At 39.7% G+C, this 18,197-nt stretch overlaps 1 protein-coding gene across 2 annotated transcripts in view; it reads left to right on the forward strand.

Annotated features, from left to right (window-relative positions):
- TMEM255B (transmembrane protein 255B) overlaps nucleotides 1–18,197 on the forward strand; it is a 68,238-nt gene that overhangs the window by 18,872 nt on the left and 31,169 nt on the right. For both annotated transcript variants that reach the window (XM_071573472.1, XM_071573555.1), the window contains one exon: nucleotides 11,406–11,495. In XM_071573472.1, the coding sequence (XP_071429573.1) occupies nucleotides 11,406–11,495 (90 nt within the window). The remainder of the gene's footprint in view (nucleotides 1–11,405; nucleotides 11,496–18,197) is intronic.

Below are 18,197 nucleotides of genomic sequence, written 5' to 3' on the forward strand. Positions count from 1 at the left end.
CATGAGCTTGAGCAGTTCTTCTTTAGGTATCTTTGTTCTTTTGCAAATATGAAAGAATCTTACTACCTGTGAAGTTAAAGCAGCTTATTCTTTGAGTGTATTTTGCTGCTGTATCCTACCTGACTCTTCAAATCTCTGTAATTAGGTGCCCTTTGGAGGCATCTCATTCTCTCCTTAGATTCTGGAAGGAACCTGAAAGGGTGATTTAAACTAGACTCTAGTTTTAGGTAGCTAAATATGGTAAGAAAATTCCTGTATAAAGTGACAATTATATTTCTCTAATATTGAAGAGATTCAAAAGATGCCATACTCTAACGCTGCCCAGTTTTGAGTTTAGAGCAGAGCTTCCTATATAGAGAGTTGTTCAGTCTCCTTTAGTGCTATAAACATGGTGCATTCCTGGGTATTAATTGCCTTATTTTTCAGGAATCAGCTGTGAAACCCCTTTGCAATCATTTTTTAGGAAGGATTTGGAATGTAGTCTATCCATGGTAGGTCTGGGAAATCTGTGTTATTCCTCGTAGGGCAGGAGAATATTCAGCAAAGTCAGTAGAAGTGAAATGAGACCAGAGATGTTTTGAAGGCTCAGTTATATCAGCTGAAGAGGAGGCAGACAGGTGATATGTCTATGGGTATGAAAACACCATCTAAAGTGAAGACAAGTAAAATTAGAAGAAGAAAATTGTATGGCCTATGAAAATGTAAATAGTTGAAAAGTTGTTTCTTATTTATTTTAGTTAGGATAATGTTAGGAGTGACATTTTGCTGTTATTAGTGTTATATATTCCATGAATAAAGGACCGAGTAAAGTATTTTGGGGTTTTTTTATGCAGTTCTTTGACCGTGTGCATTTAATGTGAGGATTTCCAATTCATAATAAATGTAAATATCCCCCGGCACAAAGAGATCTTCCTTTCTCCTCTTTCTTCCTTCCTCTATTTTGCTGATTCCTTCTTCTCATCTTCCTTGTCCCAGCTGAAAATAGTCTCCACTGGTTAAGTGAGTAAAAAGGTTCCTAGCCAAGGGAGCATCAGACATAGCAAAGGTAAGTGGTGGGGCTGTGTAGCTCAGAGTAGAGAGGAATATGTGGAAGGACAGAATAAGACTTGTCCCTTTTGCTAGGAATGGTGTTCTGTCAACTCACTATGCTGTCAAACCTAATCTAAGTGCTGTCAGTGAGTTAAATGCCTGAAGTTAGTGTAAGTTTTCCACAGTTTTTGAGAATTTTAAAGTTCATGGACTCAGAGACAAAAATAGATGGTCTCACTGTGTGAATTACCAAAGGAAGGGTGGGAGGTATTTCAGCTCTTCTCTGGTCTAGTTCCTGATGGATCAATGTTTCATGTAATCTATCTACAGGTCTGTGTTTTCAGATTTTAACAGTGCAGATTCATCAGCTTGTCATGAAAATATTTATTTATATGTAAAATTATAATACAGACATTTACCATATAATATATAACCATATAATAATATAATTATTATAACCATATAATTATAACCATATAATATATAACCTGTAATGTATGTAAAATAATGTATTTACAACTGACATGTGCTGGCAAATGCCTGTCATAATGACAAAAATGTCTATGCTACTGTGCCACCGACACTGTCTTTATTGTACAAAATGCTTTTTGCACTCTTTACAGATGTGTCTGCCAGGGTGTTTCAGCTGTAAAGCTGTAATGGGACGTAGAGTCAGGTCTGTAGTAATTTTTATGTTTCATCATCAGTGCTGTGTCGGTCTGACATACCTAGAGATGCCACCAAGAACATCCTAGTGCTGTAGCCTAGCACTGTAGTTCTTTACCTCTCACACAACCCTATGCTGGTCTATTGGTTGTGCCAGTCCCATATTGTGCCCTTCCCAGCTTCCTCAGCTTGTGACACAACAGAGCATTAGCTCTGTCTCAGAAAAGAAACTACCATGTTTTTGCTGTTATCATTGGTAGAAAGAAATGGAAAATTGGTTCCAAAGGGGGAAATTTTGGAAAGAGATACTGTAGTTTCTGTTCAGAGGCAACCAGAGTTACTTCAGTTTGCTTCTGGAAGCTTAAATTCTATAGAAACAGAAGGGAGTTACATACATACAGATATATGCATATATATGTATGAAAATGCATATGCACCAGCACAGCTTATTTTTGACACTCCAATCTTTGAAGGCTGGCACCATTCTTCTGAGTCAGAGACTCAAGCAACCAATTCAGTTTAAGTCCTCTGTCTTATTAAGTGGAAGTATTTTGGGATACGATTCCTTTAAGATGTGTGCTTGCAAACAGCACACAGAATTAAGTGCATAATAGGACACTTCTTAACTGCCAGTTTGTTTTCTTAGTCTGTTTATGTAATGGAAGCATTACTGTCACATAGTTGAAAGCAAAAGTAAACTTTATGACCCATGAAATGTGTTTGTGGAACAATAAAGAAGTCGCTTGCTCTCCTTAGCAAGTAGGGGCACAAGATGGATAGAAAGACTTGGTAAGGAATCTGAGATAAGTGCTCATGTGTACATTGTGGAGAAGGTGAGGTGAAGTGTGCCCTGTGAGGACAGGCAGTTTCTGAGCCTCTTGTTGAAGAATAAGTTCAAATTAAATAGCTGAGCATCTCTGATGGCCAGATACAATCTTCCAGACTCTGCAGGTAGAACTTCATGAAAGCTTGCAATTGTAATGCATTTCTGATATAGAGTGTGTATGTCTTGAGAAACCAATGCAGTCACTGTATAGTGAAAGAGGATTTATAAAAACACAGACTTTGGTGTAAAAACACTTCCTGCTGATAAAACAGTCAGGTGTAACAGTCTTAATCTATGTCAATGTCACCATTTTCTATGAGGAAGCATTAACTTTTATGACATGTTGTATGCTGTGTATTTTTGGTTGTTTATTGTACTGCTCTGAACAGCTACCTGTGTTTAAGTGATGAAATGAGCTTGTTCCAATGTAATCAATAAAAGAGCATCCATGAAAGGAAGTATGTGATGAATTCCTATAATGAATCTGATTAGCGAATCTAAATTTTTCTCACTTTTGTTCCCTTTTAATGCTGAGTTTAGTTTTTGATTCTAGACTGAATTTTACGTCCTTAAAATGTGTAATCATTTTTAACCATTTTTAGATCAGTGCTGCTGTTGATGTTTGCAAAGGAGAATTCTTACCAGTTTGAAGTGCCTACAGGACTGAGGCTTGCTTAGGCTGGTTCCAAAACCATTAGCATTTCTCCAGCTGAGAAATCCAGATGATTTTATTTCTCTTTTCAGTATAACACCATTCTGTCTTCTTCTAGGCATCTTTCTCTCCTTCCACATTACTCCCCTCCCTCCCTCCCTTTCAAGTCCCAGGCAAATGACTGAAGGGAAGTTCTGAAGTGGAGGAGAAAAAGCTCAAATCAGAGCTGCCATTATCAAGGGAATGATTTTTTGTCGAGATGTTGATTTTGGCTGCACAGATACTTTCTCATCTAGGCTCCCTCTGTAGCCAGTGGCAAAAAGACAGATACCATCAGAAGGTAATTCATGCCCTTTCACAGTAAGTGTAGAAAGTACCTGCAAGTGTCTGGCTCTCCATTGACTGTGGAGGAGCACAGATAACCACCTGACACAAGTACTTATATTTTAAGTAACTGAAGGTGCATATGATGAAGTCTACCCCTGAAGAGGATTTTTTTTAGCAGCTTTGCCACATAAAACCCACTACAATTGGTGCCACTCAGCAGCCTGGATAAGAACTACTGCTTCACTTTGGATGGAGCACTGCAACATTCCTGTTTCAGAAATACATAGTGAGGCTTCACACCCTATATTTCTACTGATCAGAGCCCAGCTGATTGTCAGTATGGGCCCATCTGCTATGTGAAGGCCTGCTGGGTACATTTGGGATGTGCCTCAGCCTATACTTGTAACTGCACAAATGTATGAAGTACCAATTGCACCAATAATTTTGGTCTCAAAAATAATCTGGAATCACTACTGCCATAGAATATGGGAACAGATTTCTATGAAAAAAAAAGCTAAAATCCAAATGTAAAAAGATAAAAATAAATAAAAAGGTACATTTCCAAGAGAAAGCTCTTGAAACAAAGTAATAGTTTAGGGGTGCCAACTCTGATTCACTAGGAGATGCAAGACCAGGAGAAGATGCCTGTAACAGCACAGCACACTGATCTGCCCTGAGCAGCCTCAGTGTTCCTCTACATGGCTGTAAGAATGAGAAACAGAGAGAAAGAGTTTGATCATACTGTCAACACCCTAATGGGCAGGAAGAAAAGTATAGCAGCTATTAAAATAATATTTCTAAAAGGAGTGAAAACATGGGTGGAACAGACAATATGTATTGCACCTGCTTGAACTAGAGATGGTGGTTGTATCAATTCAGACTAGGGAGCAAATAGAGCAGTGCTGTTTGAATGAGCTGAGTGTGCTGCTGCTAGAAGGGAGTAACTGCAGTAATGGTTAGTGGGATATGAACTGCAGTCCTCAGATGCTGTGGGGGCTTAAAACAGCTGTGATAATAAAACTAACCCTGCCTCAGGGAAAAAATACTTTTTTTAGATTGCCTTCTGTTTCTTGTCCTGGAAAATGTGAAGCAAGTACTGTCCTGTCTATTTTTATTGTTATTATTATTTTTTTTCTTTAATCATTTTAGTAATACCTCCTGGACTTCAGTGGCTTAAACTCTTAAGACTCTACCAAAGTCCCAGGAGTCCTAATATTGCATCATCAACGGTGGCATTTTTAACTGAGTCAATACAAGCATTTTACTCATCAGTGAATGGATTATCTTGAATTTAATATGGGTTCATTTACACATATATTGAATTCATTCTCTGATTTCAGTGTAATGGTGACTCCAGTTTCAAAGTCTAAGTGCACAGAAACTGCTTGATATAGGTTATTTTATTCAGTAGATTGGTCATTCTAGTAAAGATTTTCATGTAAAACAAATTGAAATAATTTCCTAGCTATTTTAGGTCTGTTTTTGTAGATGATATTAGATTATGAGGGAAGAAAGAATGTATTAATCAGGTAATCCTTTTCAGTAATTTTGTTTCATGTTTCATAATGGCTGTTGATTTAATTCCCACCATTCTTTCATTGTCTGAAGATAATATAGGAAAATTTATCTTTATTTCATATAGCATTTTTCACAGAAACTGTATCTTTGAATGCTTTATTGGGTTAGAAGAAAAGACAAGATGAATTACAGGAAGAGTAGTGTAAACAGATTGGTACAAATTAAGGATTAAGAAGACATTTCTAAAGGGTGAAATCAATAGAGAGACCTAGACTAGGGAAATGCCAGAGTTAGCATACAAGGTATTATTTGGACAATACAATGTACAGGCAAAATGTTTTCCTGCTACTTTTTGATAATACTGAACAGCATATGACTGAACTTGCTGAATTCAGCAGTGATTATGCTGTGGAAAGGCTGTAGTTTTTCAACTTTGTCACTTGATCTATGCACAAAGTTTGATCTAAATATCTAACAACACAGAATCATAGAATCACAGAATGGTTTGGGTTGGGAGGGGCCTTAAAGAGAAGTTTGTCTAGTTCCAATCCCACTACCGTGGACAAGGACCAAAAAGCCCCACCTAGCTTGGGCTTGAACACTTCCAGGGATGGGACATCCACAGCTTCTTTGGGCAACCTCTTTCAGTACCTCACCACCCTCACTGTAAAGAATTTTTTTCTAATATCTAACCTAAAGGTTCTGTCTTTCAGTTAGATGCCTTGTCCTTTCACTAGATACTCTTATGAAAAGTCCCTCTCCAGCTTTTTTGTAGGGCTCCTTTAGGCATTGGAAGGCAATAGTTTGTGCAGTCATGGAAGTCTTTTATCATTATGAAACTGTGTCACTGTAACTGGTGCTGACTGGAATTGACATCAGTCAGTAACAAACATGACATAATCCTATCTCTTGTGGTGTGACAACCCTCCAGCAGGAGCCTCAGTTACAGTAGTGCCATTACTTAGGAACCAACCTTTGGAAAAAATACCTTGTCAGGCCATAAACTGTGAACAACATTACCTGGTGTAGTAAGAAACCTCCTTATTAGCTCAGTTGTGAAAACTTACATAGTAGGAGCCTTGCCCAAGCTTAATTTTCATTATAGCAGCAAAACTTCTGTCCCAAGGGCAAAGAAAAGAAGTGGCTGTTATGTGAGGAGAAGGGGCCACACAGGAGAGAGATTTTACAAATTAGAAAAAATTAACTCACAATTAAAAGCACTAATATACAGTCCCATCTCACAAGAAAGGCAGTAGTTGACAGCAGCATCTGAAATGCAATGAGTTTAATTGTTGTAGTTTTGCGTGCTGTTAATTTACAGACCTGCTGAGGTGCCATGGTAACAGATGCAGCTCCTGGCTGAGATTGGCAGTTTCAGCTCCCTGGTTGCACCAGGGTGGAAAATCATTCTCTGTATTGGATTTGTGATAAGTTTTTGTAAACTACTGCTCTTACATTGTCATTCCTATAGAAATGAAGAAACGCTGCAGATTTATTTAAGCATGTATTAAATATTGATCTTGGAGACATAGAGAAATCAAACCAGTAACAAGGCCCACAGAACTAAACTGTAATTTGGGGAATGTAATGTTAGGGGCAGCCTACAACCAACTGTCACATGCATTTCTTTTCCAAATACTTTTGCTTGAACCTGTGTGAGAATAAAAAGGAGTTTACAAACCTGTGGCATAACATTTCCTCAGCCTTTTGCAAAGACTTCCCTTTCCAGAGGAAAAAGGATTGGATGACAGTGGTTCTCAATTTACATTGATTAATGTAATTCTGATTCTTTCTCTGCCTGGAAAAAAATCCCTGAGAAACTTGATGAACTCACAATACTTGGAGATACTGGAGGCCATGCAATGAAGAAGTAGCCATTTAGCATGAGCAAAGTGTTTGATATCACAGAACTTGCTTCTGGTACTGAGGTGATTTCAAAAACAAAAATCCATATATTTTTCAAAGTCCCAGATCTACTTAGTCTAAACTGAGCGAATGAGGCATCTCACACAGCATCTGGTGGTAGAAATGACTTTATTATCTGAAACGTTGTGCCTTTAGATTGAGGACAGGTAAGGGCTAAATTAGAGCCGTGAGGAAAACAGGGATGTGCCAGAGTGGAGAACTGGAATCTTGCTTGCCTCTTGGAAGTATTTCACAGGAATGCTGTAAATATCCACCGAGGTACCAGCCTGTAGCCAGCATGTGCTTATGCTGGGGAACAATGGAATTTTCTCCATGTCTGCTGGCAAACATTGGTGGCATGTCTCTGCATGTCACACAACAGGGACAGAAGGACATGGCACCAGCAGCGTGTGACTCAGCACACGAACTGCCTGGGATCTGAGATGCAGTGTTTACGTAAGAGTAGCTGCAGCTGGGGTGGCCTCATCAAACTACCTGCTGGGTCTGGTCTGTGGCCAACTCAACTACAAAACCATGCATGGCTATCATTGTAGGAGACAACAACTACCTGTGCCAGGTGCATTTCTGGAAGCTGAACAGAGTCTGTGACCAGTGTCTGTGGCCACTGTGTGTCCTCTGTTGCTTTCACTAGTCTCACTTGGACAGGAGGGTGACAGTGCAGGCAGTGGTGTTATTATGCCTGCTGAAGGACAGGAGGTTGTCCAAGAAAGGTGAATTCTGCAATAAAATGCATGCCTTTTCTGAAAGAAGGCAGCATACAAGAGTTTAGCAGTCCAGCCTTTCACTAGATTTGCATTTTTGAGTGTTTTCATATTTCTGTGACATGTCTGAAGATAGATAACAGCTCTTCAGTTAATACTGCATACAAAAGTCCATGTGCCTATTTTGCTCCCCCTTTTGATTCAACACCTCTGTTAAACAGCTGTCTTTTGGGTTTGATTGTTAGGCCCCCACAGTACAGCTTTCAGTGTTTAATAACTGGTTTTATTGTCCCTCTGTAAATAATCAAGCTATTGTATTCTATACCAGAACCAGGAGTAAATGTTTTCTGATGGCAACAGCCGTAGAGAAGCCTGGCATTGCAACAGCAGAGCAAAAGCAAACTGTTTCTTGAATAACTGTTTTTGCTATGAGTAATGAAGTTTTCCTGACAAAACATACTGTTATTAAAAATGGAGATGAGATGATGTGATGGATCAGTATTTATTTTCTTTAAAGTGCTCTTTCTTTTACCTGTCAACAAGCATCTCTGTTTAAATAAACTGCACTGCTTTTCTTTCGAGACAGTGCTAGGCTTGTGAACTCAAAACTTCAGCAGTCACCCACTACTCAGGAAAATTATCTTCTAAATTTGCAACAGCTCTTCATTTGGCCATCTTGACTGCAATTTTTAGAAGTAATTAATTTTGTAATTTGTTTATGTGGTGAGAGATTTGAGACTATAAATCTGTAATTTCATTTTAAGGATTTTTATCATGATATCTTGTATTATTACTTCTTTTATCCTGCAAATACTTATGTAAGGCAATTTAAGGCATAAGAACCTTGCAGTGTCACATTGTGCGACTTTGGCATTGTAATAAATATTACTTCAGTCAAGAAATGTTCTTGATTTCAAAGGGACTGCTCACTGTAGGCATGGATAAGAAGGCAGACTCTGGCTAGCAACCTTTGACTTGCACACAACCCCTTGAATGGGTAGATGAACCCCAGCATGACTGAGGGGTGCAAAGCCAACTCCATAGCTCCTGTCTATACTGCGATTTACTGTGCACCTTTGTATGTGGTCTCCTATAGCTATACGGTGAAACTAAAAGGCCAGCATACTCATTAGGTGATTCAAGCTATCTCCATGAGTGGAAAACATTGGTTTGGGGATTGTAGATCATCAATAAGTTGCTCATGTGTGAAATGAAAAGCCACCTTGAGGTCAGCTTCCAGTAAATTCATCTTGAGCTCAGACAATTTGGAAACACCTGGCTAAGCCCACTAATTGTTTGATTGACTGCTATGACTTGAAAACCAAGATAGAGGTATCAGACAATAATGACTTAATCAGAGCTTTTAAACACTGCTCCTTTTTCAAATAAAGAGATCAGGATCTGTAGCAAATGCAGCTGCCACAGGGCAGCACAGCCCACTGGTCTGCAGTGATAGGAGCCCACAGCCTTCTTGGTTTGATGAATTGCATTCCAAGATCTTTAGACAACCAAATTCATGAGACATGACCTGCCACACCAGAGAGCAAGGGAGAGCGAAGGTTTAAGGGTGATGCAGCCAACAGTGCTTTCCTAGGGTTGCAGCGTGACAAAGCAGGGGAAATGCAGCAGGTTCCCAAGATAAGCCAGTACCATCTGCCTCAGCCACTTTTGTGTGCCCTTTTTCTCTCTGTGCTGAGGATTCCAATTTCACAGCAATCCCTGTGGCAGTGCCGACTCACCTCTGACTGCATAACACATGAGCTAATGAGAGATCAAAAGAGTGTATCAAAAAGAATTGGGATTCTTCTGCTTTTAAGTTGTACTGTTTTCCAGTTCACCAAGAGCTCTTATCTCCAAGTGGGTGATATTGCTTTGACCCATGTGTCCAGTGCTGTGGGCTTATATGGCTGTAATTTCTTCCCTGCCCTAAGTAATTTTTTTGAGGAAGTCACCAATGCTGTGTCCCCTGTTAACACTACTGACATTGTACTATTCTTAACATAAGCTAAAGACCCTATTTTCAAGGAGCTTTGTGGTGCCTTAATAGTTTTACACTTGTGAAAACAGTATTTAGGTAATGCAGATATGGATTTTGTACAGGCAAAAGGGATATATGAACTGTGTGGATGTAATTTTGGTAATCCATATGTGGGCATTTCAGGAATACATGTTGTGAAGGAGTAATTAGTGACTAGTAAATAACAAAAAGGTCCACATTCTTCACTGAATCCCCTGTTCATGTGATCTATCAATTAAGGATGGTGTTTTGTCAGTTTTCAAGGAAATTTTTTAATCTTTTGCAACGATTGACTATAACTTAATACTGTTGTAAATTAAAATTAACTTATCATACAGTATGTTTCAAAGGGTTCCTCTTGTGACTTTGCCTGAGAAATGCCAGAGGTGTGAGAGAGGTATATCACCTTACATTAAAAACAGCCAGAGAGTGCACGTTAGGTTCACCTTGTACCCTCCAGGTACCCACTCATCCAAACACAGGGTGCAGAGTCCTCAAAGTCACAAAACACTCTAATCTGAAAGTGGAAGGAGTGACAGCATCTCTTCTTCACCTGATGGCATTGGGGCTAACAAGGCCAAAGGGGAGCACCTTGCCAAGTGTACAGAGTTTGTCTCTCAGGATTCCATCTCACCCTCCTCCCAGCACTGCACCCTTCAGACATGACCTCAAAACAAGCCAGTGTTATCTCAGAAGCATGTGCTTAACAGCACACTGACTGGTCTCTAATGGAGATGTATACCACGTTCTTTTCAAGTCCCGCTGCTCTCATCAGAGTGAATTGGGCAGTAAGCTTCCCATGTCTGGGGTTGTGCCAAGCCTGCAGTTGCTGTTAAGCTGCAGCACAGCTAGCAAGGGGCTTAGCATGCCCAATAAGGCACAGCCTTTCCCACCAAGCCCCCTGTACCACCAGTGCTTGTGCTAGAGCTGTGCTCTAGCATTGCACCATTCACAGTCCCGTTGAAAAAGAATTGATAACGCTTAATGAATGAAGCAGCTTGAGAGACAGAATGATGTTTGAAGCTAAGTCTGGTGGGCTAGTAAAGATGGTCTGCTATCTGGGTCATGCACTGACTGAGCTCTGCTGTGTTCTGCTTTGCCCACTCTGAGCCTGCAGAGCAGGCTGGGAGCCCTGACAAGGGCAAGAGCCAAAGCAGTGCACCCCAGCCCTTCCAGAGGTATCAGTCCTATAAGTCTCTGATTTAGTTGTGGCATAAGCTGTCATAAACTATTTGAGATGATAAAAGATTTGTGATAGTTCACAGGCTTATTTTATTTTATTTATTTTATTTTATTTTATTTTATTTTGTTTTGTTTTATTTACTTATTTTTATTTTGTTTTATTTTTATTGCTACAATGTCTATCTGTTGGCGTGAAATACTACCACTGTAGTGAAGCTCTAAAGATTTATGTGAGCCAACAGGAACATGACTTCTTGCCCTGCTTCCTATGGAACCACAGCTATTTCATTAAATAAGCTGATTTGGAAATCACCATTGAATTTTATAACTCCTACAGCTGACCTAATTTTCTCTTGAAAGATTTGTGCTTTTGTAATAGACTTGATAGTTTGTCAAACCAGCATCAAGAATTTCTGCCTTTTCACTAGTGCATGACTGTCATGTTGACACACTGACCTAAAGTGAATTACAACAGGGGGAACTGTCACTTAACAATACTAGAAAAACTAGTGTAATTGTTTTACTTTGAGAATTACATTCAGTTTGTTTTTCTCTTTTCAGCTGGTAGCCTCCATCGTGTTCATCAGCTTTGGTGTGGTAGCAGCATTCTGTTGTGCAATAGTTGATGGAGTGTTTGCGGCACGGCACATAGTAAGTACAGTGATTTTGTCATCTTTTGGTTTTGATTACTTACGTAATTTCTAGCACAAAGCCATTTTCTTGTCGTGTATGTCTAGCAGTATATTAGGGGTTTTGATAGTTTTTGTTGGAGATTCCAAATACAAAGGTGATATTAAATAATGTAACAAAAGGCATGCCAGAAGATATATCTGTTTTGGAAAAGGAGGACACTTCAACAACCGTCAGCATTGGTTTCCTATTGCACAAAACCTTTGTGGGCATGGTAGGGATTGGGAATGCACCCAGTAGTCATGAGCACCAGAACACCCCATGGGATTTGAAGATGTCAGTTTACATGTTAGAAATGTGTTGTGTGCTTTTCTGTCTTTAGTGATAGAATACCTAAAATCCATCTGAATCCAAGCTTTTAATTGACCTTTGATTTCCAAAACCAATGAGAAATATATAGTCATATGTGTTAATAGACATTGGAGGCCAGATGTAGCATGCTATATAATACAGCCAGTATGATGGTATTTGACCCCCTCACTGCTGCGAAATACCATGGGCCTGTTCATCTCTCTGCTTATGTTCCTTGAGGAGCAGCGTAACTCTACTGGCATTGGTAGAACTCCACTTGAATTTCTGTTAGCAAATGCATCAGAATAATTAGTCTTTGCAACACTTGGAGCATAAAATTATAAACTGATTTCTTATTTACTGTTACTGAAGAGAACTTTTAAATCAAATGTGAGTTTCAGAACGTCATGTGCATTGCACAAGGAAGGAGACATCCACTGGTATAAACAAATGAGGTGCAATGTGGGCATTGTTAAATGTTCTGGATTGTAATCATGCTTCATACTATACAGAGCCTCCACGATGTTGAAGTGATCTGCTTTCACTTGGATTTGCCCTGGGATTGCTCTGTATGACACCTGGTATAACTTGGTCTCTGGTTAATGTAAGCCCAGGGAGCGTTTCCATGAAGGCTGGTTAAAAGAGCAGAAGAGCAGATTTCTATTTAAATTTCTTGATCCTGAACATTCAGCGTTTGTGCCCTGGTAAACCACTGCCACTTATTCAAATATTGGATCTGTTCTGGAGTGGCTGAGGAAACTGGGGTTTTGTAGTCTGGAGAAGAAGGAAGCTCATAACTCTTTACAACTACCTGAAAGAAAGTTGTAGTGAGTTGGTGATCGGTGTCTTCTGCCATGAGGAAATGGCTTTAAGTTGTGGTAGGGAAGGTTCAGATTGAATATTTGAAAAATTATCTTCACTGAAATAGTGGTTAAGCATTGGAATAAGTTGCTCAGGGAGGTGGTGGAGTCACCATTTCTCTAAGTGTTCAAGAGTCATCTGGATGTGACACTTAGGAATATGGTTAAGGGATGATTATGGTGGTGCTGGGTTGACGGTTGGACTAGATCATATTTTAGGTCTCTTCCAACCTTGGTGATTCTGTGACAGTAATTTCCCAGGAACCAGCCTTATATTTGTCCTGTTTTGATGTGAACATTAGAAGTGTTCAGATGGCACTTGTGCAGTCTTACAGCTTATAACTGCAGTGCAGCTGTGCAGCCACAGCCCCCCACTGCTGAGGTCAGGCACTGTGTCACCTTCTCTGAGGCAAGTTACTGTGTCAGAGGACTATGTGCTCCATCTCAGAGAGACAGTCATCACCCCTGTCACCTTTCTAGGTGTTTCTTTGTCAATTTGCCTATCTTGGCTCTATGGTCCTTTCACATATGTTACTTAGCTATTCTAGAAATGACACTGCTTCCTATCTAAATCAAACAACAGTGTCATCTTAGAGTATTATATACCCATATATATATACTCTTATATATACATTATAAATATTTTACACCCTTATATATTATATACCCTTATATATATATATACACACCCTTATATCTGACGTAACAGCATTTCATATGCATACCTAGAGTTTATATTTGCCTTCTGTGTATTATAGTATAATCAGCTGCATGACATTGCTTGCTATCATGGCATGCCCTTGGTATGAGTTTATAAATTAAAAGTGATTCGGTTCATTGCAGTGCTCTCTGGGAAGAAAGAGGGTCAGCAAGTTGCAGGAGAACACCAAGGCACAAAGTCATTGCAATCACCCAAAAAAAAAGCATCTTACACTCTGGGGTGCAGTTCTGTGCCTGGTTATATCTGTGCAGAGATGGAGGCAGGAACGGGTTGGTCACTGTCCAGCCATTCCCAGTGTGCTGGAGATTTACAACCCAATGACATGAACCTGCTTCAGTCATATAATGACAAGCTTCATGGAAATCAGTTTTCAATTGTTTGTTTGGGCTGTTTTGATTGTCATATCTGTCTCTTCTGGTTTCCTTCACATATTACAGAACTAAGAAATACTTAGCAGTACCTTTTGTTGAAAAACTAATATGCATCTCAACATAATCACAGCCAACCTCAGTCTCTTCCTCTGTTTAATAAGGAACTTTATAGGATCAGGTGAAATAAAGGTGTACATCATCTAGTTTCTCTAACACATCTGGGAAAATCTGTAGAAGTGGTAGAGTGAGTACACTCCCAAATTATCTTACAGTAATGGTGAGGCCTTACCTTATGAAAAGAAGGTGTGCATTGGAGACTGTGGTGTTATTGCCACTGGGTTACAACCTCTTTGTACCACAGCTCATTTCCTACAGGAAAAGCAATTCCACCACATTCAGTCTGTTTCATACAGGGTGGTATCAGCCATTTTCGGACCTGTGTTGTGCTGTTGCCACTTTGGCCACTGTCTTTGGGGGATAACTACTGGACAGCTGGACTAAACTGTCCTCTAGTTAGGGAAATGACAAACTCTTTGCATGTCAGAGCAGGTGTCTAAGTCTACACTAAAACCATAAACTTTTTATGAGGAGAAATAGGGCAGCACTGACTGTTCTGTTTCCAGAATCAGGCTGCTGATACCAATGCTCCAGGTCCCTTTTCTCCCCAGGCTGAAGCCAAGCAGTTCTCACACCAACAACAAATAAAACATCCTTCACATCAATTTGGTAAGAAATGTATCCTGTTTTTAATTTTATTTTTATCTTCATTTGAGCTGGGAAGGATGTGAAGAGGACAAATCACATAATTATAGATATTTCTTAGTGCGTGTCTGCTGTGGAATGGAGACTATTATTGTTACACATTTTCTCCTGCACTTGTAAAACGGTGAATAGAATAATAAAATACTTTCTCTGTTTTATTTTCTTCCCAAGAAGGCATAAAATTGACAAAAATTCTTTCAGAAAAGGGATATATTTCAGAAAAGAGATACTTAAATGATTTAAGACTCACTTTGCTTTAAAGAAAGCTCTGGAGCGCACCACTTAAAAATTAAGAACACTGAATTAAAAGGAGCTTCATTTAAAATAGCAGTAGCTTATTTAAAAAATAATGCAGATGTAATTCACCTTAAAAAAAGCCAGAATCAAGTGAAACAAATCAAAGCTGAAATTAATGTGCAGTGAGGTTATTTCAGAAAAATATGGTGATCACAGGAAGCCACTATGTGCATTCGTGTTTGCTTGAGACATTCTGTTATTTAGCAGATGAGAATAGCCCAGTTGTGCTGATGGAGATCACTCAATAGCCTCCTCTCAACACACAGGGAGATCCCCTGTCCCACCTCCCATACACATTCTCTGCACTACCTTACTACCCTCCTGCTCTATGACTGCAAGCCTTGGCCATGGCCACACGATCCTTAGCTTTGCAGTTATCCTTCAGGAAAAACCTAAAATAGCTGGCCAGCATCAAGAAATCCAGTTATGAAGTGAGGAAATTGCTTGCAAGAACTTTCTGAGAAGGTTAGAAAAATGACAGGTAACACAAGCACGGGCAGATATTTTAAGCTGTGGAGACAAATGCTTTGTATCATCTTTTCAAATGATCATCTAGGAATAATGGAATATTGGTACTGACACACGGCCAGTCACATTTTCCTGAAGTATGGAATATAAAGGGACTCAGATGTGCCTGAAAGCTCTAGGAGAAACCAAGGGCTCATCAGGTTCTAAGCCCTGAAATGAACCTGTAGCTTAACTGGAGAACACTGAAACACTACTAACCTGAGACCTTCATCCACATGGTTTAAGAGCAGCTTGTAGACTGCTGAAGTATATGTTCTGGGTAATTACCTACTGATTTGTGAGTTTAGAAAGTAAACTTGAGATACTTGCCTTCTCTTTATCTATGTGATCTCAAAATACTGTTTAATAAGACAGGCATTATGTAAACTCACTTTCAGGGAAGCCTAAAGACAAGGCAATGGCAAAATGGAGTTTTTGATCTGGAGGATGCTGATGGAAATTGAGCTCTGGTCAGTAGAGCTCCAAAGCTTCTGTATTAAGTAATATCAAGTTGGCAGCCCCTATCCAATGAGCAAATAATTACATTATCAATACATTCTATGTGATGAAGATCTGATGATTTCTGTGGTAAAACAGGAGCCCAGACAGACACACCCATCCAGCAGTGAACTGCAGGTTCCCAGCTGCTTCCTGAGGTCTGGGGCAGAAGTTGTGTGCCATCCAGAACTGGTGGCACCAATGGTGGTTGCATGTGCAGTGACCAAGGATGTCAGTCCTCTTCCCATCTTTGGAGCTTCTCACACAGATTACAGACACTTGGGCAAGAACTGCAACAGAAGTGACCTGCAGCTTTGCTGACCACAGCTGCATCTGAAGGGTGACTTCACAAAGCCATGGCATGTAACACAGACCACAGTCTTGCACACCACAGGTCAGATGTCCTAAAAAGGCATTTGAAGTTGCTCTGATCAAGCCTATTGGCTTTCTCACTGAAGAAAAAAACAAATAGTTATATTCCATGTCTAACAAAGTTGTTACCTTGATAACTGGTGGTAGAAAACACAACTCAGGGAATAAGTGATTGCTCATTGGAACAGAGTTAGGCAGTTTCTCTGGAGAACAGCACTAAATGCATTTGACTTTCTCCATGCTGCCACATGAGATAAAAATTACAGCTAGTTACTTTTAATTCCATTTCCATCCTGTATGACTCATTAATATAATAGCATGACATAGCATATACCTTAAAAAGCATCAAAAGAAGTGTGTGGTCTGCAGGTCAGGGAAGGTGATTGTGCCCCTCTGCTCTGCTCTTTTGAGACCCGGCCTGGAGTACTGTGTCCAGCTTTGAAGTCCCCAGCACAGGAAGGACATGGACCTGTTGGAGCAGGTCCAGAGCAGGGCCACAAAGATGATCAGAGGGATAGAGCACCTCTCCTATGAAGAAAGGCTGCGAGAGTTGGGGTTGTTCAGCCTGGAGAAGAGAAGGCTTAAGAGAAGCCTGACTGTGGCCTTTCAATACCTAAAGGGGGCATATATGAAAGATGGAGACAAACCTTTTAGCCAGGAAAGGGGAAATGGTTTTAAACTGAAGGAAGGTAAATTCAGGTTAGATACAAAGAAGAAGTTTTTGCTGTGAGGGTGGTAAAACACTGAAACAGGTTGCCCAGAGAGGTGGTGGATGCCCCATGCCTGGAAACATTCAAGGTCAGGTTGGAGGGTGCTCTGGGGAACCTGATGTAGTTGAAGATATCCCTGTTCATTGCTATTAGATGAGCCCTTCCAATCCAAACTATTCTATGATTCTATGAGAGGTTTTGCAGTTATATTTTTCTTTTAGCAGAGTGAGCACTAAACATTTATAACTGAAAACTAACACTAGTTCAGTAGTGATTTTTATATTGATGGTCCAGTGAGGTGAAAATGTTTTATTCTTCCTAAATATAAAGTGCTCAAGTTTGAGAGCAGTGCATTCTGACATTCCAGTGACCAACTATCCTGCAATATTAATGGCAGTATTAAAGCTTGCATCTGACACTGAGGTGGGAAGTACAGGCTGCATTCTTAGAGTACCAATTATTTAGAAGGGGACATTAATTCTTCTTTATGAACTTAATTTAAAGGTTAGAGCAAAGGAGGACTCTTGCAACCAGCTTAAGCCAATCTGCCAAGATTTCTCTTTTGTACTGCAAGATAACCACATTCACATAGTTATGGTCATGCATCCAAATGCAGTTGGGAATACCTTAAATCAAAGAGTGAATACTTTTCTTTGAAAAACAAATTTTCCTGGAGGGCCTGAAAAACTTGAAGCCTGTTGTACTATCATTTTTGCTCCTGTTACTCACATATATTTTCCCTGTGAAGCACATGACACCTTTGGAGTGTCCAGTCTTGTGAAAGGTGAATTAGTCAGAGGTGCATAAGTCAAAAACCTCACAAAAGAAGTCACAAGGAAATCTGGTAGAAAAGAATGTACTGACATTACAGAACAGTTTCAGACCACCACCACAAGCTCTTTTGAAACCAAATCTGAACCAGACGGATAATGCTAAGCTGTGTTGGTGTGAGCAAAATGGTGGGACCATGTGGTATTTGGTCCCTGGCTTTTATTTGGCAATATAGGAATAGCCTGGGGGACTATTGCTAGTTTACTGAGTCCAGGAGTTCAGAGAAGAAAAATCTGAAATTTGGAGTGGTACCTTTGAGAAACAGTACTCTGAAGTTTGATTTACTTTATTTAACAAAGAAAAGGTTGAGAGGTGAATTGATCTTGGCCTATTTAAGGTAACTGTAATCAAATGTTACCTGATAGCAGAAAACTAAAGTAAGTGCAGTGAGTTGAAGTCAGTGCTAAACAGATTCAAACCACGAAGCAGAGAGTTTTGACAAT

Source organism: Pithys albifrons, chromosome 1 (genome assembly GCF_047495875.1).
Source record: "Pithys albifrons albifrons isolate INPA30051 chromosome 1, PitAlb_v1, whole genome shotgun sequence".
NCBI lineage: Eukaryota > Metazoa > Chordata > Aves > Passeriformes > Thamnophilidae > Pithys > Pithys albifrons.